Source organism: Xiphophorus maculatus, chromosome 14 (genome assembly GCF_002775205.1).
Source record: "Xiphophorus maculatus strain JP 163 A chromosome 14, X_maculatus-5.0-male, whole genome shotgun sequence".
Classification (NCBI taxonomy): Eukaryota; Metazoa; Chordata; class Actinopteri; order Cyprinodontiformes; family Poeciliidae; genus Xiphophorus; species Xiphophorus maculatus.
In genome coordinates this window covers 18,432,991-18,457,656 of record NC_036456.1, presented here as the reverse complement: position 1 = coordinate 18,457,656, position 24,666 = coordinate 18,432,991, and the positions used below count along the sequence as shown (strand labels likewise).

The 24,666-nt window shown below is 37.3% G+C and overlaps 2 protein-coding genes and 1 non-coding gene across 5 annotated transcripts; all 3 read left to right on the top strand.

Moving 5' to 3' along the window:
• The first annotated feature begins 417 nt into the window (after positions 1-417).
• trnal-aag lies at positions 418-499 on the top strand. Its single transcript has one exon. It is a non-coding gene; the product is annotated as a tRNA-Leu (tRNA).
• A 545-nt stretch (positions 500-1,044) lies between these two features.
• naa40 (N(alpha)-acetyltransferase 40, NatD catalytic subunit) lies at positions 1,045-11,825 on the top strand. 3 transcript variants are annotated; one of them, XM_023347131.1, is made up of 8 exons: positions 1,045-1,402; positions 4,879-4,974; positions 7,124-7,176; positions 7,259-7,354; positions 8,478-8,636; positions 8,719-8,802; positions 9,503-9,580; positions 10,726-11,825. In XM_023347131.1, the coding sequence occupies exons 1-8, from the start codon at positions 1,397-1,399 to the stop codon at positions 10,871-10,873; spliced, it is 720 nt and encodes a 239-aa protein (XP_023202899.1). In that variant the 5' UTR covers positions 1,045-1,396; the 3' UTR covers positions 10,874-11,825. The 3 variants fall into 3 exon arrangements, with proteins under 3 accessions (XP_023202899.1, XP_023202900.1, XP_023202901.1); XM_023347132.1 differs by lacking the exon at positions 1,045-1,402 and adding an exon at positions 2,131-2,232; XM_023347133.1 differs by lacking the exon at positions 1,045-1,402 and adding an exon at positions 2,564-2,662 and having other exon boundaries at positions 4,876-4,974.
• Positions 11,826-14,995: 3,170 nt separating this feature from the next.
• Positions 14,996-22,922, top strand: b3gat3 (beta-1,3-glucuronyltransferase 3). The gene is made up of 8 exons (XM_005814819.2): positions 14,996-15,156; positions 15,317-15,417; positions 15,862-16,045; positions 16,888-17,071; positions 18,157-18,318; positions 19,808-19,894; positions 20,904-21,107; positions 21,218-22,922. The coding sequence occupies exons 2-8, from the start codon at positions 15,324-15,326 to the stop codon at positions 21,314-21,316; spliced, it is 1,014 nt and encodes a 337-aa protein (XP_005814876.1). The 5' UTR covers positions 14,996-15,156; positions 15,317-15,323; the 3' UTR covers positions 21,317-22,922.
• Positions 22,923-24,666: the final 1,744 nt, after the last annotated feature.

The window sequence follows — 24,666 nt, the reverse complement described above, 5'->3', positions numbered from 1 at the left end:
TACAGCAGCACATTATTACCCACTTGATGGGTCAATGTTTTGAAATGGCCTACTCAAAGTCTGGACTTAAATCAGTCTGAGACATTACCTTAAACAGGTCAATCATACTCGGAAAAACTCAGATATGGCTGAATTAAAACAATTTGGCAAACAACAGTGAGAGAAAACTCCTCCACAGTGACTATGCTAGTTATTGCATTGATGTTAGCCATACAAAACAAGGTATGTATTTTTTTATATAGAGCCATGTTGCTTTGGATAAGTTCTTCACTTAAATATCAAAATCATAATCTGAAAACTGCTTTTTGTATTCAGGATGTTATCCCATTCTGGATTAGCATCTCAGAAGCCGAAATATTATCTGAACCGTCCTGGCACCACTTAAATATCATCCCTGCTGGGAGAGCACGTGTGTGTGGTAGCGTGGCCGAGCGGTCTAAGGCGCTGGATTAAGGCTCCAGTCTCTTCGGGGGCGTGGGTTCGAATCCCACCGCTGCCAGGAACCATTTTTTCTTTATAACTTGTTGATGTCTGATATTTCATGTAATCCAGTCTAACTGCGTGAAAGTGGACAAAAGTAACTGTTATTTATCAACGTAGCACTTTCTATGCTTCGTAATGCAAGATCATGTTCGAGGTAAAGAAGATATTACAGTTGTTCTATATTTCAGAAGTTGTCACAGGTTTCGCTTTTCTACTTTATCGGGAGTATCAGGAGTACTCATACTCATGTTTCTATTTAACAGACAGTTCTTAAATTACTTTACACAGATACACCAGGATGTGTCTGTTTCTTAAAGGGATCGCCTCCTTCAGTTGAATAAAATACGTATTTATCTTAATAACTGCCTTAAGTGATAAAAGCCACACGTTTACATATTACAAAGGTGTAAATTTACATGTATTTAAAATATAAGTTTGCTTAGAGGCAAAATATCGGGCTTTGGACGCGTTTAGTGTTTAGTTAGGGCGTGGAGTTTGAAAATTCCGATGGGAGAAGGAACAAGTGAATGCAGCACGGGACAGAGAGGAGGAACGAAAGAAAGAAAGAAAGAAAGCGTAGAGGGGGGGTAGAGGAAGGAGCCCTAATGAATTCAACGTCGCTGTGTTGGCGCGAATGCGACCGCTTACATAGCAATTAAAAGATTTTCTTTGCGATTTAGGTCAGATTTTATGACTGGCCGCCACTTTTCTTTCACCCCCAACAGTCGGCGACGTATGCAGCTAGCTTCGTTAGCACCTTATTTATCATTGTCACATTAATCTGCTCCCCCTTTTTTTTCTTTCCTCCGGCGGTCGGAGTCACGGTACTAATAATAACTGAGCGGCACCGGGACAATAGAGGAGTGTTTGCCTGGAAGAAAACGATAAGTCACAGCTGTAAAAAAAAAAAAAAATGGGGGTGAGTTATGTTTTTGTTGTTTTATGTTGCCTTGAAATGTGAGTGATGATGAGAGGAAGAGGATGAAAGGAGAAGATGATGATGGTGGTGGTGGATGGATGTAGCTAAAGGTGTTTGGCCTCATCCAGACAGCTTAGTTAGCATTGTAGTGTTAGCTCATACATAATTTGCCTAGTTCCCCCTGTTATTAACACGTCATTTCCCGTCACATTTCTGACATTTATGTGCGAGTGTGTTGTGATGTTATTAGCAGGCTGTGTTAGCCACAAAGGCCCGAGTGTGTTGCCTTCACCCACCTGCTAATAATCAAAAAATGTCAAGCTTTCTGGGAGTTTTTCGCCTCTTTCCTAACAGACACAATCTGAACGTGTTCAGTCAAACTTCTGGTTGTTCCCCCACTTTTCCCCTGCAGTCGTAATAAACCCATCCACGTGTTTTTCTCAGTCTGTGCCTGGTACACAGTTAATGCTCCCTGAGCTAAAGTTGGCAACTCGGCGTGCATTCCAGTTCTTGATTGTTCCTGGGTCTGTTCAGGCCTGTGTGGCACTAGGAAAGTGAGTCATGAAACTAGCCCCCCCCCCACATTTTGTTTTTGGTGATGATCACTCACAGCCTAGCGTTAGAATTTATTAGAGTTAACAATGTTTATTAGAGTTAATGTTTATTAGATTTAACAATGTTCTGGTTTCGCCATCGGAGGGCGCTCAGTACCACATGCAACAGCGGGTGACGCTCGGGCAGGCTGTAGGAGTCCGCCATTGCCGAGAGGACAGCTTGTTGCAGCGGATGTTGGGAGCGCTACTGTAACCGCTGTATTTTCTTTTTTACAGGTAAGCTGAGTATTAGAATGTATAGCTCGTAACGCCAGTAGCCTCCGATGGGTACGGAATGACACAACAAAGGCGCTTCAGTATAGCTGCATTACTGAGCTAGATATAAAGCAGGAGTTAGCACCAGGCTAAAGTAGCGAGGCTAACGGCTCACGCTTGGCTCGCGCTTATGTGGGCTCGGTGGGTCGGCTTAATAGGGCCGCAACATGTGTTTTAAACTTATGTATTGTTTGAGTTCAGTTGAGTTAATGAAAGTATGTTGGTTGTAGATGTACAGTGATGTCAGTAGAGAGCATGTGTATTTGTTGTAGTACCACATGCAACAGCGGGTGACGCTCTGGCAGGCTGTAGGAGTCCGCCATTGCCGAGAGGACAACTTGTTGCAGCGGATGTTGGGAGCGCTACTGTAACCGCTGTATTTTCTTTTTTACAGCTTAAACTGAATAAATATGCTGCACGAGGAGTGATTCGGAGTGGAGCACTTTTCTTGCTTAATTCCTGCTTGTTTATTGGTGGAACGCGAACGCATCACTTCGGCACTGTAAACACACAACAACAAACTTTATTAACACGCAGAAATTAGATCAGGGTTTGACATTCTTGCTGCTTGCACAAGTTGTTGTACTAGCAGGACATGATGCTATGGATGATATTCACGTTTGAAGGCTTTGGAAAAAGTGTGGAGTTTAATTTAAAGTGTTTTCCACAGAATAAGTATGAAAAATATGTATTTCTTCCCCCTTCAATTCCTATTTCATTGTCCAGTAGTTATGTCCAATCAACATATCCATCAATCAAGATGTCTATATATCTGTCAAACTGTCCTGTCCCTAAGCCTATTGCAATAAGCAATAAATCAATTAATCGCATGATAAATTAGAATAAAATCAATAATTTCCATTAGCATGATTTGTTTTTTCCTTTTCTCTCTCTTTCTACCAAAAACTAAATGACAAAAGTCATATTTGGTGTTTTAGTCTCATCTCGCCCTTTTTTTGAAAGGACAATTTCGTTTACAGAAACTTCATAACTCATTTTATTTGTTGTTTCTGTTGTTTTGTTTATTTTTTGGGGATATTGAAAACGTCTTCCAGTTCCAGAGTTAAATATTCTTTAGCACTTAAAGTTTAATGATCTTTGAAAATGTGTTCTTCCATTATTATGCCGTTTTAAAAATAGTTTCCAAACAACCATGTTGTTGTTTATCGCAATAACTTAAGGGATTGCTTATCGTCCCGCAAAATTTGTTATGACAGGCCAAGCTGTTCACTTCCCTCCATCATCTATTTGTTTTGTCCACCATCTTTTCTTTGACTATTTATCAAATCGTACATGAATCATCTCTTTCTGTGAATCTGTCTGTTCTTATGTCCATCAGTCTATCCAGGTCTGTCCATCCTTCCAACATCCATCTACCCAATTGTCCCACAACAAAAGACGCTAGCGTGTTCGCATAGATGGATGCAAACATGCAACAGTTTCATTGGATCTGATCATATTTTTTTTGTAATCTTCTGGGTTGTTCATGTTTTTAGATTCTTTTGGTTTATTTATTTTTGTATTTGTAAAAAATAAATGTTACTGTTACTTTATTGTGCACAAAGCAGCAAAACAAGCTATTAATATTTATCACATAGCAGCAGAATAATTGCATCAAATGTTCATGATGTGCTTAATTCAATTGTTCAGCCCGACTCTCAGCAGTGAGGACTTTTATATCTGGTCAAAACGAAGTTCACATTCAGGCTTTTAAAATGTGCAATACACATTTTAAAAACTTTACCATGTTTTTTGGCCAATTCATATATTTTTTGCTAAATGTAATCACTTTTTGTAATATTTCCTCCTCATTCTCGTCAATTATTTCTACCCAAGTCTGTTAGAATATCTGTCATACCAAATGTGATAAACTTTGAAGAAACTTTTGTTACATGAGATGCATTTAATTTCCTTCTGCTATTAATATATATGTTGTTTTTCTTTTAAATAAAATTACAATTAGTGTTTTTTAAAAACATCCATACTAATCTTCACGTTACGGCAAACTTCATTGTATTTTAACTGGGTTTCATATGATACACCAAAACAGTTTAGCAATACTGTGAAGTGTAAGATAAAACATCTTGAAAAGTATGGACTCTTATTTAATTATTTTCCACGTTTGGATAAATATGAGAAAAAAGAAAACAAAGTAATGGAACATGTTTCTAGTTTTTACTCCTTGTTTTCACTGCAGTACCACAAAATATTGTTATAAAACTTTTAAGTCCGTATCACGTACCTGTGCCCTGGATGCACAGTTCTCACTGTGACACATGGTAGTGGCAGCATCATGCTGTGGAGACTCTTTCCTGATTGATTAGGGACAAGAAAGCTGATCGAATGTAAGATGGACCCAAATGCGACACAAATGAGGAGGAAAACCTGCTGGAGGTTCACCTTCCAGCCAGAAAACCAAACACTAGTAATAGTTTAGATCAAAGTTTGTCAATTAAAATGTGATAAAAACATTTAAGAATAGTTTTATGCCATGTTATGATTGGTCTCATTCTGGAGGAAAAGTGTTTTTACTTTTCCTCCGCTTATCTTCGCTCCATAAAGTCATGTAGTCTGCCCTCATTTCCTCCTTATTTTCTGCTTTTTCAGAGGAAATCCAACAAAGCGAAGGAGAAGAAAGCCCGGCGTCTGGAGGAGAGGGCAGCGATGGACGCTGTGTGTGCAAAGGTGGACGCAGCCAATAAGGTATTTGCTCAAATGAACGGATGGATGGCATGTGGTACTAAAAGAATATCGATAACTAGAAAATTCCTGAAGAAATTTAACCGGGGCCTGCCAAAGCGTGCCCGTCGGTTTGGACCCAGCGTTCTGATGCTAGAAATTAGCATCAATGCTAAAGAAAGCTGCAACGTAATCAATAGCATGTGGAGATTGACAAGAATGTTTACTAACATGGACTTGCACCATTCAGTATGATAAAGTAAGTGTATCAGCTAAAATTAGCAAAAATGCTAATGTTAGCGTGATTGCTGTCAGTAGCATGTGGGACATCACTAGGATGTTTTCTATAATGGACTTACTCCATTCAGTATACTAAACATGGCTAAAAAGTAAAATAAATAGCTAATAGCTTATTAAAGCTAAAATGCTAATGCTAATGAACTGCCTTGCTGCGCAAGGCAGTTCCCTAACCTCAGAGAAAAAGATAATGCAGAATAATATTATTGCACCGCCGTAGGCGGTGCACTAACCGCAGGGGCATGTTGAGGCTTTTATTTTGAAATTTTTGTTAAGCTTAATTTTAAATTGCCACACTAATCCCATGTGTAACAGTGCTTTGGATAAAAAAGTCACATAAAGCCAAAAAGAGCAATTATCTGATGTAAAAATATTCAAGGCTTTTATTTTGAAATTTTCAGTATGCTTCATTTCAAAGAGCTAAACTAATATCATGTGTAACAATGGTTGGGTAAAATCAGTTATAAAAAGCCCAAAACACAAGTAGTTCTAAAGGCCAGCTCAGTCCTCCTCTGTAGTAACTGACAGTTCCTCCATGTTTGTAGTTCTGACATTCAGCTCAGACCTCTTTTGTAGGCACTCAGTGTCCGCCATGTTGTAGTTCTAACCTTCAGTCATTGTAGTTCTAAAGAGCAGTTCAGAGAGGCAGACTAAATTCTATGTCTATTTTGAGTCTAACTGACACAGTTTTGTGTCAGTTAGACTTTTGTTTTGAGTTAAATTTGGCTCGTTTTTTGTTAATTATGTCGCCACAGTTACTCGAAATGCCAACAAAAGTAATAGCTCCCCTCACGGGATTGAGCCGCACGTATTGATATATATATTGTGAGGGGGCATGCAGCGGTACGAGCCGCATTAACGGTAGTAGGAAGCGCCAGTTATTTTGAGGTGTAGAACAATAGGTGCCTGCCATGCAATGCATAGGGATTACATCCCTATGCATTGCTATGGGCAGGCCCCAATTAACACTCCATATGCCTCTCCATACACAATTAAATCCACCAGTTGTGTTTGAATTTGAACAATCTGGTGAAGATTGTTTACAAGCATCATCCACCGGCTGAACAGCAGCTGCTCCCCTACAAACCTTTAACAAACATTTCTGTATTCCTGCTATCAGCGGCGGCGTTAAGCAAATAAATAAACTGCGGAATCGTCTAAACTCTCCTGTCTCGTTGTTTCTTGTGATTATTGCTGAAACGATTAATTGTGGTGAATCGATCATTGAAATAATCTGCAGCTAATTTAGTAATTGATAAACTGGAGTATACAGACTCTAAAAAAGGCCAATTACTGAAAAAACAAAACACTCAGATCAGTAATTAAACCAAAACTGTACAGAAACAAACGTTTTGCATTTAAGATGGAAAAAAAAAGTTTTTTTATCTGTAAATATATTTACAAGCCAAAACTCCTCCTAGTTTTAGCTTCACCGTGTTCAAATTTTATAGAAAATAAACGTAAAAAATTTTAAGCACATTTTGCTGCCCAATTATTAATTGGTTGATTAAAAAAATAATCATCTCCATTGTATTAATGTTAAATTAAGCAGAAATAGCTGATCTTTCCATGTTGCTGTTAGAATAATTTTTAAGCTATAAATTCATCCTTTGCTACAAATGATCAAGAAATCCTGTCAGACAATAAAATGTTTGTTTTCTGATTTAAAAAAGGAATTTAATTATATGTTTATTAGTATTTTCAAAAGGATATTTAACAGTGTGATTAAATTAGTCGATTACTAAAATAATAGTTGGTATCATTGTTCCATGGAAATGAGAGTAGTGGGAAAAAGTTTGGCTTTGGCTCCACCAGGACGGTGTTTGTGTTTTGATGCTTAATGATAAAATAAATGATAATTGTTTCCTCCTTACAGCTTGACGATCCTCTGGCTGCTTTCCCAGCCTTCAAAAAGTACGACAGAAACGGGTACGCATCAGTTTCCGCACGTTTTTTTCCAGCTTTCCTCGTCTCTGATGCCGCTGAACTGATGATTTTCCGTCTGGTGCAGGTTGAACCTGCAGATAGAGTGCAAGAGGGTGACGTCGCTCAACCCGCTGGCCGTGGAGTGGGCCTTCGAACTCACCAGAGCCAACATGCAGACGCTGTAAGAAGTTTGGTTCAATGGTAGATAAGAAAACTGAACACAGACGGGATCGATTCGCATGACGCCACCTGTCAGTCCGTCCAGTGGGTTCGGCAGTAACCGACCAATCAGCAGTGAACGCCGCTCACCTGGAGGAACTGAACCTCAAAGTGTCGGGTTTATCATTACGAAAGTCCGGCGGTCGGAGCGATTTGGTGGGAAATGATTGGAAAACAAGATTAAATGTTGTCAGTTGGGAAAATGCACTTAAAACAAACTTTACTTAAATACTTTAATTCTTGCATTATCTTCACCTTATTGTAATGCTTTTTTTACTTTAATCTTGTATTATTTGGACTGTATTCTCAATATTTTGACTTTATTTTTGTATTGTTTCTTCTTCATTATCACTTTCTCTCTTCTCTTGTATTATTTTGACTTTATTAATATTTTGACTTTATTTTGTATTATTTTCACTTTATTCTCATAGTTTTGACTTGTATTATTGTATTATTTCTATTTCATTCTCATTCTCACTTTATTCTTGTATTTTTTCTACTTTATTCTCAATATTTTGACTTTATTCTCATAGTTTTGATTTTATTCTTGTATTGTTATGGCTTGTCTTGTACTACTTTATTCTCATAATTTAGTTTTTTCCTTAGAAATAAGAAAAAATTTCTGTGTTGTACCATTATGGCGTCATATTGTTTACTGTTTGTTTACACAGAGACAATGTGCAACATTTCATTAACCTTTTTATGAAAAGCAGCGATGTATGACGCCAGGTTACAACAAAAATGCTAATTTCCAGCTGCAGCCCCTGGACATTGGATGTAATCAAGTATAATTTAACAGATTATGAATTTGTGAAAAGCCAAGTTAGTGTTTAATTACATACATGTCTGATAATCACAATCAAACAAAACTGCAAACCAACAAACAATGAAAAACTTTAATTCTTTGCACATTTTTTGAGATCTTGCTGTGGCGTCATGTCAATTGCTTCGTCTTCTTTTTTTTCTTACTCTTTAGCAAAGTTTCTCCTGCTTTCCTAATTTGTTCCAATCCAGTGGAGATGATTGTAAAATCTCTCTGGAGTTTGTGAGGTTTCAGAGCAGCTTCCTCTCTGCTGTCGCTGCAGATATGAGCAGAGCGAGTGGGGATGGAAGGAGAGGGAAAAGAGGGAGGAGATGAACGACGAGAGGGCGTGGTACCTGCTGGCCCGCGACGCAGACTCCACCCCCCTGGCCTTCTCCCACTTCCGATTCGACGTGGAGTGCGGGGAAGAGGTTTTATACTGGTAGGATGCTCCGGATGTCCAGATAAAAAAGACCCCGGAAGTGAGTTTTGTTTTTGTTTGTCATGCGTCGTTTGTTCTTCAGCTACGAGGCGCAGCTGGAGAGCAAAGTGCGGAGGAAAGGGCTCGGAAAGTTCCTCATCCAGATACTGCAGCTCATCGCTAACAGGTGAAGACCGCAGCCACGGTTTTACATAGAGTCCTTAGATTCCTCCCCTTCCTTCATCAAGACTTAAACTGTCCATTTTAAATCAGAGATGTCCAATGGGGCCATTTGTGTTACTTGAAATGATTTTGTGCGGCCCCCTCAACTGCAAATCAAGAATGTTACAAATTTAACCAGACAGCTGATAGACATGTTTTAATCTTTATTTATTTGCTTGTGTGTAAGATAATCACTGACATATTCTAACCATAAAATGGCCAATGCTATGGAAAACACAAACTATTTGTCTTTTGTTAATCAGGTTTTAAATGTCCTGTTTTTAAAAAAGTAAGTAGGACTACAAACGTTCAGCAACTTTTACTTAAGAGCAGTTTTAGATGCATTAAACTTTTCAAAGACCTTTTTTTTGATCTTTCAGATCTGCTTTGATTCCCATTTCATTTCTCGACAAAATTCATACTACTTTTTCATTTTTCCACAAAATATGGCTTATATGTTAATGGTTTTCATTTTATCTTGTTCATCTCATTAAAATATGTTTGTTGTTGAGCAGATGATAAAACAAATTTACAATGATGTAGGAGTTTTATTCTTTAAAAATATATATATATTTTGTGTGGCCTGCAAGTACTTTGATCTTGATTATTATTTCCAAGTGGTGAATATATAAACTAATATTGTTTGTCCTTTTGTTTCCACTCAGTACGCAGATGAAGAAGGTCATGTTGACGGTCTTCAAGCACAACCACGGGGCTTACCAGTTCTTCAGAGAAGCTCTACAGTGAGTACAAGAGCTGGTTATGGACAAATTTCAATAAATACTGAAAGATGTAATTCTTACAGAGCACAATCTTATCTGACTTAAAAGAAAAATTGTAGACTGATTTTTTATTTTTAAAAGAGCCACAAAAGAACCCCTAAAAATGTACAGCATTTCTGTTTTTACATTTCTGTTGCGATATAGGTCTTACATTTATTTGATTATGGTCTTAAAAATGCGTGACTTCATTTATCTAAAATTAAGGCCTTAATTAAGATTAAAGCCTTAATTTCTTTAAATTAAGTTCTTTAAATTTATTAAAGAAAATGCAAGTTGGTAATTAAAATGTAATCACAGGTGTTGCATTTTGTTGAGGCAGGATTATTTACATCTTCACTCAATGCGTTCTGTGACCGCCGGTACCGGTAGGCTACCGGTAACTTGCTAATACTTGCTAGAAAGTATTAGCAAGCTAGCTGGCAATATTAGCTCTATAGCTAGCTAGCTATAGAGCAATATGTCATGTGAAAAGCACAAAACTGCTCCAAGAGCCACAAAACCCTCCAGAATTTTTACTATTTTGGTAGCTTGTGTTTCTTTTGTACATCTCTGTCGCAATATACACTGTAAAAACACAAACTCTTGCCAAGTATTTTTTTTTCTAGTTTTTTTGTACACTTGAAATAAGACAAGACTAACTTACAAGTAACTTTTCAGCAAAAAATAGGAGCTTGTTTTAAGTCAATAACTAGTACTAGTTACACTGGCAGGTTATTTAACTTATAACTAGTATTTTTTCATCATTGTTAAATAATTATTGACTTTATTATTGATATAGCAAGCTCCTTTATTGTGCTCAGAAGTTAGTTTTGTTTAATCATACTAAGATACTTGTGTTAGAATTTAGCCCAAACATACTTGGTAAGATTTTGTGTTTTTGCAGTTTAGGTGTTAAATTTTACTAATAATGGTCTTAAAAAGTCTTAAACTTGAGTTGGTGAAACCTGTAGAAACCCTGACTCTATAAACTCGACACACTGCCTATAAACTGCCAGCTGAGTTTATAGTTCAAACATTCTGTTTTGTTGTAAAAGCTGAGCATTATGGGTAAAAATAGACTCTGCCGCCTCTGATGCACTAATAACAAACTTTTCTTCCTCCAACAGATTTGAGATCGACGAAACCTCGCCGAGCATGTCCGGTTGCTGCGGCGACGACTGCTCCTACGAGATCCTGAGCAGACGGACCAAACACGGCGAGGCGTCCGCCGGCCACACCCACGGCGGCAGCCACTGCGGCGGCTGCTGCCACTGATGGGCGACGACTTTCAAAAGCTGTGCGTGTGTGTGGATGATGGAGCGTTTTTCTGGGGTGGGGGATTGAACGGCGTCAGAAACGAGCCCCAGGTGGAAGTCCTGATGCTGATAGGCTTTTTTCAGGATTCTGTTTTGTGTGCGTTTGTTTTTATTCCTTCTGCAAAGACGGAAAGCAGCTCAAGCTTTTCTCTCTCCTCCCAACTTATTGACCCGCTCCCTCTTTTTTCACCTACTCATGGTCTCATTGCCGTTCATAGATATATTCCCGTCTCTTCATGTTCTGCAGTGTAACGAGTCATTTTGATTCTTTGATTCTGTGGCTTAAGACCAGATACTTGTGCTGGTTCAGCCTCTAGTCAGTTGAAAAGCTTTAAATCATGTCCTGACTCAAGACAGCAGGTGTGAAACTTGAATGAGTTGTCCAGTTTGTGTCGACAAGCTGCAGCTTCTTGATGACGAATGTTTCTCCCTGCCTTATGGAAACAGTCGCAGGATTGCTATAATCTGCTCAATCCCCCATCATTCCCTGTTTGTATTTACATAGAAGCTGCTTTAATCCTAATTTTTCTTTATTTTATTACCATTTTTAATCCAGAAGTTTAGATTACTTATTCTTGTCCTCCTCTCTTTTAACGCTTTATGATGCTGAATCGGTTTCCCACGCTCCAGTTTCTCCTTCGCGTTTCCCTGTCCTCTGTGCCTGAAAGTTCTGGAAGATCCTTTCGACCATTTCGCCTCATATTTCAGAGGTCCAGATATCAGTGTTATGATGCCACATTTAGAGTTCAGATCACAACTTTACATACACTCACCACAGGTGGAATAACTTTACAGCAGAAAACTGAAATGGTTGCACAGCTTAAAACCTAATCCACAGAGAAAAAACACAAAATCTTACAAAGTATTTCTTTTTGGTCTAGTTTCTTGTGCAAATCTCTTTGTACACTTTAAATAAGATAAAACTAACCTACAAGTAACATTTTGGTAAGATATAGGAACTTGTTTTAATTAAATAATTCCTTTTATACTGATTTTAAAAAAAGTATTAATTCCACTGGTAGATTTGTGTTTTTTACAAGAAAATGCTTTGTGATAAGTGAAATAATCTGTCAGTGGAACTAATACTTTTAATTGTTTTTGCAGTGTACATACAGGCTCAAATATTTACATTCACTCCTATTAATAGCCAGTTGTACCTCAATCACATCTGACATCTTATTAGACATTGCAGAGTTTGTTTATATTGGTTGATTTCTTGGTTTGATGTTGGTCCGGTTTAGCCTTCCAGACCCAGTTTGGATCCATGTTTTCGATCTTTGATCTGTTGGAAAAGGTTCATGACTCCCAAGTTTTTACCATTTAGCTGAATAATTTTAGTCATTTTTAATGGCGTCCGTTTTGGAGCAGGGTCCTTCTTGTTGGAAGTAGAAAATGTAAAGAAACGGGTTACTATTAAGCTCCAACTTCAACAATTTTTACATTTGAGGGTTACGCTGTTGATTAATTTATAGAAACTCTTCCATATCTGATACGAATTGTGAAAACTCCACCCAGAATTAAACCAGAATCTTGTTGATTGCTCCACACAACAATTGATACATTCAGTTAATAAATCATAAACATGTATGTAAATATTAGATCCTGTGTTTAGAGTTGAGCACCAAATTCCTATTTTATTTGGCGTATAATCAATCTACTCTGGAAAAAGAACAGCATCAGTAAATAACTAAAGAGCCAACATAAACAAAATGTTCATGCAGTCGTCTAAAATCATATTGATTTTGACCTGAATCGGGTTCAGAGGATTGTTTGATTGGAAGCTAAGCGTCATTCCTTCTCCGTTCCCCAGTATTAACTTGTTTTCATCATTCATCAATATATTGATGAATGATGAAACAGCAGCTCTGAAATTCCTTTTGCAAATTTTCTAAACCAGCAGACATAAGCCAAAACGTGCAGCTGCATGAAATTTAGACTTAATTTAGAGGTGCAGCAAGTTGTTCTGCATGTATGCATAACATCGTCTCACCAAAAAGTAATAAGTTTAGCTTAGTTGTTTTAAGGTTACGTTCACATCCATTTATTTAAAAAAAACAAACTTGAGGGTATTTTTCAGACTGATTCATGTGCTGTTATAAATCAGAAACCCTGTTTTTTGCTTCTTTTTTTCTCCCTCCAGAGGCTCTTTAGTTTTACATCCAGTACTGTTTGTTTTAAAATGCATGCATGAGGAGTAGATGGGAAGTTTCTCCATCCAGCATCATGATGAGGGTAGTAGGTTAGTATGTTTCTAAGATTTTTTTTGTTTCTTTCGTAAGCGGTTCTATCAAGTTTTTGTACGGTTTTGATGCCTGTTGTAAAATGTGAAACTGGAGGCTGAAATGTGAAAAACTACACAGGTCAGAAATGTCATGAATCACAAAAATAACCGCACGGCTGACTGAATATGATGTGAGACTTGCTGATTGTTTCCCAACTAAAAAAGAAAAAGTTTTCTGTCTTTTTCAGTGATCAGGAAAAGGACAAAAGGACCAGGCAACGTGCTTATTTCTACTATAACTCACATTTTTGTACCATATAGGTCACAGTTAGATCAATGCTGTTCTGCATAGTCTCTCTCTCTCTCTCAGGTCAGTCAATCATCTTTTCAGCTTCCTGTTGGCTCTGATCTGGAGTCTGTTTCATATGTAAAAGACTTTAAACACAACCTGAATAGTGAAAACACTGAAATCCCTGTAAGTAACTTGTTCAGTTTTAGTTTGTTGCAGTTCCTTTAAAAATGTGACAGTGCATGAGAGTAAATTTAGATCTGCTGCAGGCTGTTTTTTTGTTTTGTTGGTTTTTTTTATAAAAGCCCTCACTGGGGATTGAGGAGAATTTCTGTAACCAGTTGGTTTTGAATCCAGTGAGTATTTTTGGTTTCTTCAACGTCCTTCTCTTCATTTTTATTTCCTCTCTGTACATAAGTATAAATATATATAAGCTGTTGTGGATCCATCCTCTCGTCTTTTCTCAGCCTTTTAGGGGCGAAATGCTTTTTTAAAAAAAGGTGATGTTCAATTAAAACAAACGCCATGTTTGAGAGTGCTTGTTTCAGTGACAATGAAAGGGAAAGTCATTCTGCCTTGTCAGTGTTTTATTTGTATGTTACAAATAAAGGAAAGTTGTCTGACTTCATAAGAAATTTTCCCTTTTTCTGTTATTTTATTGGACATACACATAAAGGAAATACTTCTATTTTCCGCTTGCATGTATTGCTTTGGGAAATTATCTGATTTATACATTTTACTAAACAGTGAAGTTTAATTGAATAAAAAAATTATTTATAGTTTATTAGATTTATTTAGAAAAAAATATGAGAAATGAGTAAATATTCTAACTTATTTGTAATATTATAAATGTATTTTGGCATTTTCAAAAAGAGTTAACTTGACTTTTATTTCTATATCTGATTTTAAAATAATACATTGTACTTAATACATCATTTACAAAGTAGGTTTTCATTTTCTATAGTTTAAGTATGGCTAACTGAAAATATTTATCTGATTTTAAATTTATAATTACATAAATCGTGATATACATACATTTATGTAATTACTTGTAAAAACTATTTTATTTCAAAACAGCAATATGGATTACATTATATAATTTACATGGTTTTTATTTTTGAAAAAATATATATCTCATTTTGAAATAATACGCATTATTTATAATGCAATTTAAACTTAATATTTTAACATTTCTGATTAATGATGTCCTCATTTTTTCTCATTTGAGGAATGATGCACGATCCATGAGGTGGGTACTTTTTGGGTTTTTAATTGCGGTAACCTTTGAAAAAGTGAAAGCATAAAATAAATTATAGCACAAAAGATGAATTGCATAAATATAAAGTTAATTTTTCATAACAGTTTTTAGTCATATCTAGTTTGAAAGAATAAAATACATAATTATAGCTAGTTATTTATAATTTACATAGTTTTCATTTTTACATGTTGGTTAGTTAACTGTAAAAAAAATGTTTATAATATTTTACTATACCTATATAGAAATTGGTAAACATCTTTATTTTTCCGCTCTCGGAACTAATCATAGATGTTTCCAGGGGGACTCTTTATGGGGTTCCACTAACACCGGACGTTGTTGGTGCACTTCGCTGCAGAAATGCCCTGATCAGACACAATAATGAATGGAGGTTTTGATACTCTGAGCGACCTTTATTTACATCTAGTCGAGATGACATGAAGCTTTAAGTTTACCTGACCCCGTTTCCCGCCTCTGGTGAGTGATGCTAAGTGTTAGCCTAGCCTTTTCTCCCACTGATTTGTTATCGTGCTATTTAAACCTCAGATACCTTTAGGGGTTAAAAGTAAAGCTGCCTGGGGAAGAAACGTCTTCATTTTGTTTGAATTCACATTAGCTTGATCTATTTCCTTCTCAGAGCTACCATGGCAGCGAGGATGAAGCTGAAGCTGAAGACTGTGTTTGTGCTGTACTTCATGGTTTCCCTGATGGGTCTCATCTATGCATTGATGCAGCTCGGTAGGTAGGATAGCCAGAAAATATGGAGCTAAATTGGTGCCATAAAGTTTGATCAAATAAATAAATTGAAGAAAAAAATATTCGAAACTGAAATAAAATATGTGAAACTGAAAATAAAATAAGTTCACAACTTGTTTTCAGATGCAATGTTTTCTCTCAGTTTTAGATTTCATTTTATTTTTTCTTACATGGCAGAAGGGTCTCAGATGATTGAAAGCTCAACACAGCAGCTGGATAAAATATTCCCACCTTACTTTCAGGAACCGAAAGTAACATGTGGGAAATGTCTTTAAAACATAATCAATATTCTTTTTTATGTCAAACAAAATGGCGATTCTGGGTGTGCTGACATCATTCCGAACTATAGAAACACAAAATTTTCCAAATAATAAGTCTTCAAAAACTAAAAATACTATTGAGTGATTAAATCGATTTATTGCCCAGGCCAGCACTGCGACTGCGCAGAGCACGACCTGCCGAAAGACCGCGCCATATCCCGCCTGCAGGAGGAGCTCTACCGCCTCCAGGGCCAGATACGGCAGCTGGAGAAGGCGAAGCAACCAGAGAAGAAGCAGCCTCCTAAATCCTCGCTTTCCACCATCTTTGTCATCACCCCAACTTATGCCAGGTATTCCTCCTCCATTCTCCGGTTCCTTCGGTCGCCGTCACCGTTGATATACTTTACAAAATGTGGGAAGAAAGTTAAAGTGACACTTTCATAAAGCCGTAACAGGCATAATGTTCACATTTTGGGGTTTGGACGGTTTTACAGTGTTGATTCCTCCTGACGCACTTGAACGTAATCTCTGCGCTGTGAGCGCGCGAGGTTTTTGTCCGTCGGTTGCCGTGGCAACGTGTCTGCGTGTAGCGTAAAAACCGACACAGAGCGAAGAAAAGCAAATTACAAGCGGTTTTAACTTTTTTTTTACAACTATTTTTGGCGCTATTTTCCTTTTGGACAGCAGTCGCTGTAATGTCTAAGAGTTAAATAAACGACAAAACTGGACTTATTCTCTGCAATATTCGTAACAATCATCAAATAGGATGAAATATTTCATAAAGTATAGCAGATATAGTTTGTTAAATTTCAACAGAGTCTCCTACAACGGAAATTATGTAAAATTAAATTATTAACCAGAATAATAGAAATTTGCTTAGTCATTGCATCTTGACAGAAACCAAGCTATAGATTTATAAGGGAATACATATCAAAACATAAGGAATTTTCTCTGCTTTAATTCCTCAATTCAAGCCATATTTTATAGAAATCGGCTAAGAAAGGCTCTACGATCATTTTTACGACAGATTCCTGCTCATCCCTTATTGGAAAATCTGATTTTATGGACGTCAGTGACTCACTCAGTGACTCACATAATGCCGTCTTTAGGAGCGTCACTAGCTAAAGCGGCTGATAGTCGATGTCTGATCCAGAAGTGTTTCTCAGTGGCCGTCTTCTCCTCCTCGTCGCAGACTGGTGCAGAAGGCCGAGCTGACCCGTCTGTCCCAGACTTTCCTTCACGTCCCTCAGCTGCATTGGATCCTGGTGGAGGACTCGCCACGCAAGACGCCACTCGTCTCCAACTTCCTGATGAAGAGCGGCCTGACCTACACGCATCTGAACGTTCCCACCGCAAAGGAGCGCAAACTGCAGGAGGTGGGTGCAGGCGTCATTTTAGCATAAAATCGGTTTGGTCTGACTATCCGTGATTACATTCTAGATATCTAAAACGACATTTTGACCGTCCCGAATGATAATTTAGGATATATGCATTCACATTCTGACTAGTAAGCAGATTTTGAGCAAAGTACTCAAAATTTGTACTCAAGTAAAAACAGCACTATTTCAACATATTTTTACTTGCGTAGAAGTAAATGTAGCCATCCAAGAAATTAATAAAGTGAGAGTAACAAAGTATTTGGTAAAAAGTCAACTCAAGTACTGAGTAACTGATCAAATTATCAGTGATTTAATATTTAAAATTTACTTCATCAGAAGGATTAAAATATAAAATTTTGGTAGTTTAAGAAAAAATCACAATAAATCCCATAAGTAACACAAAATAACAAAATCAGGCTAAAGACATTTTTCCAAATCAGCTTCTTTCAATATAAAACTTATGAAACTTTAACAAAAACTGCAGGTGTGTATCTGTGTCTGGTGAACTTTTGGTTACATTTAATTTTACTGGAGGAAGAGTAGAAATACTTCATAGTAAAATTACCCAAGTAAAAAGTATAAAGAACAGCCCAGTAAGAAATACTCCTAAAAGTAAATTTCAAAAACGTTACTCAGGTAAATGTAATTGAGTAACTGGTTACTACCCAACACTACTGGTAAAAATAATTCAAGATACATTGAAAGCATTTCTGACTAGTCAAAAATTACATTTTCATTTATCTGAATTAAGAATTATGCGCAAGTCCCCCTTGTATTTTCGCTGGGCGTCCAAGTGAAGTCGAAGTTTGATCTTGTAGCACATTTACATAAACCTCAGCTGACCAAAGTGATTCATAACATCACAGACGGACAAAAGACAAGAAATCAAAATCAGTTTGATTTAAAAAATCATCATAATAATAATAAAAACAACAAAACAATTTGGCAATAAAGTACCACAAATAATATGAATAAAAACCAAGACAACTAAGTCCCAGTTCCGAGTAAAACTGAAACACAACATTAAAGCCTGCTTTTATGTTTTCAAACATTTTACTCTGACTGTTCGCTGTTGACCTCAGGGTGACCCCAGCTGGCTGAAACCCCGCGGCGTCGAGCAGAGAAATGAAGGACTACGGTGGCTCAGAGAAGACAGAAAGACTGAGCCGGGGGACAACGGTCAGCAGGGCGTGGTTTACTTCGCCGATGACGACAACACGTACAGCCTGCAGCTGTTCGAAGAGGTTTGTGCAGTGTTGTAGTCAAGAGCACCTAACCCGACACCAAGACAAGACCAAGACCGAGGGAAGTCGAGACCGAGTCAAAACCAAGACCAGCGCCCTGTGCTACATGACACAATAAAATGTGAAATATGATCAAAATTGCTTCTCAAATTGATCTGAAAGATTCACATTCCCATAGATAGATATTAAATACTTAGAGCTGAAATCAATTTAACCAATATTAAAAACCGAACAAACTCTTTGCTCTGCTTATCTAAAAAGATAATGCCCTGGGCATTTGCCCATATAATTCATGTCAAAAATCACTGTCTGCACCATTAAACATTAGGGGGGCAGCGATACAATAATCTCACGATACGATGTTCTGATCACGATACGATATGTATCACAGTATTTGGTAAACGATATAATTCAAAATTATTCGATGCACTTTTACGATTTTCTGAAACATTTTAGAAGGACAGAGTGATTCTAGTGACATTTTGTGTTCCATATACTTGGATTTAATTAACTGAAAACTGATTAAAAGCACCAACTACACAATACCTGACTCTGATTGGACAGTCTTAACAATCTACAGCTGGACAAAATGAATCAGCGATGATGCAGTGAGAAAATTAGTTTCCGTCATTTAATTCATGTGGATTTGACATAAAACTCTAAAGTTTTAACAGTGATCCAGGAGTTGAATGGGGAGATTATCAGCCTCTGTAGACTCTCAATATGCAAATGATTGCACTTATGTTTTTATTTTGGACATACTGTGGCTGCGTTTCGGAGTGAAAAAGGTCTTTTTGACTATAGAGAAAAGGCTTTTCTACCTTGGCTCCCGGAGTTAGCCGTGGCTGTAAGCTGTTTACTACTAGCTGCTGGAGGAGTGGCTCTGCCTCACCCCGTAGTGATCGACTCCTTGCAGCTGCGCAGCGCCGCCATTCCTCTGCTTGGACCTCTGAGTAGGTGCCTTTCAGATTGCTAGGAACTCATCGTACTCTCAGTCTCTGATGTCAGTTGCTAGTAAGAATGATCGATCCGCCATCGTCATCATAACAATCCCCACTGCGCCCAGACTGCGGCTGCAGGTTTCCCCTCTTCGTTTTCCAGCTCAAAACAGAGCGCCACTGCCTGCTGCGCGTTCATTCTTCAGGTAATCCTTTATATACAGAACAGAAACCACTCAGCTAAAAACTAATTACAAAGTAGATGCCACTAGTCGCTCCGATATCCAAACTTTGCATTAATTTCGCGATCTCACTGCTTTTACCGTTGCTCCGTTCCGCTTCTCTTTCATGGTTACAAGTTATTAAAGATAATGCGACTTATTTTGTTATCTCAGTGTTTTTGTTTTCTGTATGTGGTGAGTAAGACATTCTAAAACATGGCATTTTGTTATATTTAATACTATCACAAGATATTAGTAATAACAGTAACAAATTATGTTAAGAAAAGTGCTTGATTTTTTTTTTTCTGCGTAACCTGATGTGTTTGTCAGATGAGGAGCACTCAGCGGGTTTCTGTGTGGCCCGTCGGGTTGGTTGGTGGGATGAAGTTTGAGAGCCCCGTGGTTGAAGGAGGAAAGGTGGGTTGTCGTTTCTCTGTTAAGATGCTTCCTTAAGTTTCTGGCTATAAATTCAGTTCAAGACATTTTAATAAACTTCGACTGAGGAAAAAAACATAAGCTTTTATTTGTGCTGTAATAAATCAGATTAATCCGACAACAGACTGAATGCTATGGTCAGAATAAACAGATAAATAAAAAAAATATTTTTCCCCCTCCAGCAACAGATTAATTTGTTTCTGCACAGACTTTTATACCCCTCTTTTAATAAAGGAAGATTTCACACAAAAGCCACCAGTTCATAACCCTCCACTCTCATTTGTGCCTCTTGTTGCATTAAATTCTTATAAGTAGGATTTTTAAGTTTGTAATTCCATCTGTGTCAATTTAGACAAAATAATTATGTAGAAAAATAAGTTAAATACATTGGAAAAGCCCAGGAAGGCTTTAATAAAAAGTCAGAAGGTTCAAAGGCTTTTAAGTTCATTGTCTGTTGACTCATGAAGTCAGTCCACGGTCAACAAATGGCCCTCTAACCACATTTTGGACACCACTGATATAGATGCAACTTTTCAAATCAATGTCATAGAATTCCATTATTTTAACCCTCAGAGACAAAAAAAAATAGAAAAACATTTTCAAAGAAAGATTAAAAAATAAAGTTCAACTTGGTAGACGGTTTGGTAGGAATTCTTTGGACATTAAATCATGTTCTCAGATTTTTGTTTTGGTTTGTTTTTCGCAATGTTTTGTATGACATTATTAAATATGATGATATTTAACATTTTGAACAAGTGTTGCACATAAAAATTACATATGCCCACATTTTCTAGACATTGTAAAAATCATTCGAAGATTGAACAACAGGTTTCAGTCTCTAAGATTGGGGGGGAAGCCAGCATTTATATTTTTGTTATTTATTTGAAATAGAAATATTACAACAGGATCTCACAGGGTTAACAGTAGATTAGTGATTAGTATCATAAAGTGTTAACAGATCATCAGTTTCATACTTGATGCTTCCTTTCAGGTGGTTCGCTTCCACACCGGCTGGCGGCCCAGTCGGCCGTTCCCGATGGACATGGCCGGCTTCGCGGTGTCCCTCCGATTGGTCCTGGCCAATCCGGACGCTTGCTTTGACGGCGAAGCACCAATGGGCTTCCTGGAAAGCAGCCTGCTTAAGGGTCTGGTGACAGCGGACGAGCTGGAGCCCAAAGCAGACAACTGCACTAAAGTACGACTTGCTGCTGCAGCTGCTGTTCCTGTCACAGAGACTGAATGAAACTGCGCTTTAACTGCTCAGCATGTTAGCAGGCTTTCTGATTGTGTGCGTTTGATTTTTAGGTGCTGGTGTGGCACACCCGGACAGAGAAGCCGAAGATGAAGAGGGAGGAGGCGCTGCAGGTTCAGGGGCTGGGCTCAGATCCCGCTGTGGAGGTCTGAGCAACATAAACACCAACATTAAAAAGCATTTGCTCAAAAACAGGCTTTTAAGTTTACTTTAGTCTGGCTGGTTTTGGTTCAGCTCATAAATGAGTGCTACAGGTAACCGTTTTGGTGTTTTTCCCCGAGTCGTTCTGCAGTTTTGTTTAATTATTATGGTGCACTTTGAAGAGTTGCCTACAGGGGGCGCCAAACATAACATTTTGAAAGCTTCGTTTTTATCAAGGGCCACAAATTAATGCACGAATAAGATGTGAAATAAATATTGATTTAGCTGATATTTTAAATAAAAATGGAAATACATAAATTTTCATTATTAAACGGTTCAATAATGTATTAAACACTTAAATAAATGTGGAATTTATTTTTTATTTATTGTGGGAAGCATCTAAAACTTTTTAATCTATAGTTTTAGGAGTTCTTCTGTTATTTTAGCATCCTGTAATAGTGCAGGTTACTACAGCATTCTAGTGGGACTTGATTATGTTTTTAACAAAAGCAATTAATTGTGTTAAAATTACCAGGTTAAATGTAATTAATTAATTGAAACTAACTTGTTAAATCCCTGACCCTAATATATAAATAGATCAATTTTGCATATTTTAAAAAAATATAAAACAATTTTTTTGGCTTATTTTAATATAAATAAGTATACTATTATTATATGGTCATTTATATAAAACAAACATTTATAATGTGCTGCTACATAGGGTTATGTATTTAATTAAATTTAGTTTTTTTTTTTGTTTTAGTGGCACTTTTGTTCCTCCATACTTTCACACTGTACTTTCATACACAAATGAAGGTTTTCCATGTTACCTTACTTTAGAATAAACCAGTAATTATTCCCGGCAGCAGCTGGATATATTTAGACTGTATGTGGTTTGACCTCAACCTCTCTGTAACTCCATTTCTATTTATTTTATTAAGATTCCAGGACAAATATTCATGCATGGCTTTTGTTTTAGCATGATTAATGTCTATAACTCTTAGGTATTTTCTAAAGCGTGGACGAGTTCTGTTCTTATTTAAATATTTCTGAGCCCAATTAGATCATTAGCAGCAATTCTCCAGCAATAAGACATATTCACTACATAAACACTAACTATGTATTTAGTAATAGAGCGAACAAATCAGCCTCGTCTCCATGGTGCAGCTGCGACACAATCCTCTGATCGAATGGTTTGACGCCCAGAGCCGCTTCAGAGTTTACGTCTTGCACCATGAAAATCCCTGAATGAGGAGAAAACTGCTGACGCTCATAAACGAGTATATTCACAGCGCAATAAGCAAACTAAAAATACACACTGTTGCATTTCCACTCTGCAGAACACTTGAATTTGGCTGAAATGGGGAGGAATCCATTTTTATTTTTATTCTAGCTGCATATCAAGGTTTTCTCCCACAATGTCGTCTGCAGTGAAACAGACTGAAGGCCATTAAACTCTCTGTAAAATCAGCCTGTGCCTGCGTAAGAAAAAATAGTGCCTGTGAGAAAGTTTATCTGCTGGTGTTTGTGTATTTATTATTGTGATTATTGTTCTCTACATTGTACAGTGTGATGATGTCTGACCCAGGCCTTGTAAATAAACGTGTTTAATCTGTCTGTGATGCGTTCAAGTGTCCGTTTATAACAGGCTGCGTGGGAGAACATGGCTGATAACCATTTAAACACAAAATAAATTAATAAAAAGCCTCACCGCAACATCCAGGCATACGACAAGCTTAATGTTAGCCGCTCCAGAAGCAATTTTTAAGTGTTTTTGATTATTGTCATGTTGAAATGACCAAATGTGCCCCAGTTTCAACCATCTTTCCCAAACTATTGCCCTCTAATAAACAATAAATATGGGTAGCATTTCCAAAACAGCATTGTAGACAGAAGACAGGAGTATAATTCAACTAAAACATTCTGACATTTTTAGATTAATCTCAGAAATTTTCTAGGAAAAAAAGTTGGAAATTTCTAAGATGGAAAAGTAACAAAAGAAGTTTGACTTTTGAAACTGAAAATTTGTAAAAGTTGGCAATTTTGGACTTTTAGGGGAAAAAATGACCATGTAGAATGGGCATCAGTAGAAAAGGGCCACGTAGAAAAGCGTTTTCCCCCTCTGGTGAGGTCCAGGGACCAGAGGGACCATGGACCTCACCAGAGGGGGCCGTAATATCTACTTTATTACAGATAAATATTTTCTGATCCTTAATTATTTTTTTACAAATGAAATAAGCCAGTAAACATTTCATTAAATATCAAAGATCTTGCCAGAATGTCTTCAAATATATTTTGTACATCAGAAAACTAAATATAATTTTACAGATGAATGTCAGTTTACTGCAGCAGAGGCTGAAATAAACATTAAATCAAAGACACCTGCCGGTTCTCCGCACTCAGAATAATGTTAGAAATTAATTAATTAAGTGCCTCTTTTTAAAAACATTGTCACAATATATTTTGAATACTTACACGCCTGAATGGTTAGGATATTTTTTTATTATGTATTTTTTTAATATTACAGGTAATTTGGTAAAGGCTGCACATTTAGACATATCAGCATTATGCTCATGCCTTATTGATCACATTTATTCATGTTATGTTTCTTTACTTTGTATTGGCTCCCATTCATTTGTATTTCTGAAACTCTGACGTTTAAGTCGAGCCTTACTGTGGTTCTGGGGATCAGAGTAAACTGAAGGTAGAGACCTTTTGAAAAAGTTGTGGAAACCACTTAAAAGTCTGGTTTGTTCCAATAAACTATTGGAATAATTATTTTTCCCACTTGCAAAAGAATCCAAATCTCATAAAAGTAAAAGAAATTTACAGGAAGAAACCACCATTTTACTGATTTACTGGCCATTAATTGACCCAACGCCCAGAAGTTTGTTTGTTCCTGGTTAAAATCTGACGGGGTCTGCTTTATTTTTGCGTTGATATCCACTGGCGTTTGGTCATTTTGAATGTTGCCATGTTTGTCATCGGTGCATCAGTTTTCGTCTGAGCCTGTCGGGCGACGCTCTTCACTTTCAGGAGGACTTTTCTTAGTCACACCTCTCACCTGTCTGACTTTTAACGGTTCAGTCTGCACCTGAACGATCATTCTGCCGTTCAGCTGTTTGATGAGCTGCAGATTTAATCATCCTCACCTGTTTCTGCCTCATGGCGGCTTCCTCCAGCGCCATCCATCATCGTCCTCTAACCTCAGCTGACTGACGGCTGCTACGCCCTCTGGGTGGGGAAGTCTCCGCTCTGCGACCGTATATGGAGTGAGAAGAGACACACACACACCGTTTGGGATGTGAGTAAGAGGAGCTGAGGTCGTAACTCTGTTAGATCCACAATGATTCACTCTCAT

Bases quoted from the DNA above. Each gene is read 5' to 3' on its own strand.
- naa40 (XM_023347131.1), top strand. The intron at 4,975-7,123 runs GTATTTGCTCAA...TCCTCCTTACAG, and splicing joins AGGTGGACGCAGCCAATAAG to CTTGACGATCCTCTGGCTGC. The intron at 7,355-8,477 runs GTAAGAAGTTTG...CTGTCGCTGCAG, and splicing joins AGAGCCAACATGCAGACGCT to ATATGAGCAGAGCGAGTGGG.
- b3gat3 (XM_005814819.2), top strand. From the start codon at position 15,324: ATGGCAGCGAGGATGAAGCTGAAGCTGAAGACTGTGTTTGTGCTGTAC. The intron at 16,046-16,887 runs GTATTCCTCCTC...TCCTCGTCGCAG, and splicing joins ATCACCCCAACTTATGCCAG to ACTGGTGCAGAAGGCCGAGC. The intron at 21,108-21,217 runs GTACGACTTGCT...TTTGATTTTTAG, and splicing joins AAGCAGACAACTGCACTAAA to GTGCTGGTGTGGCACACCCG.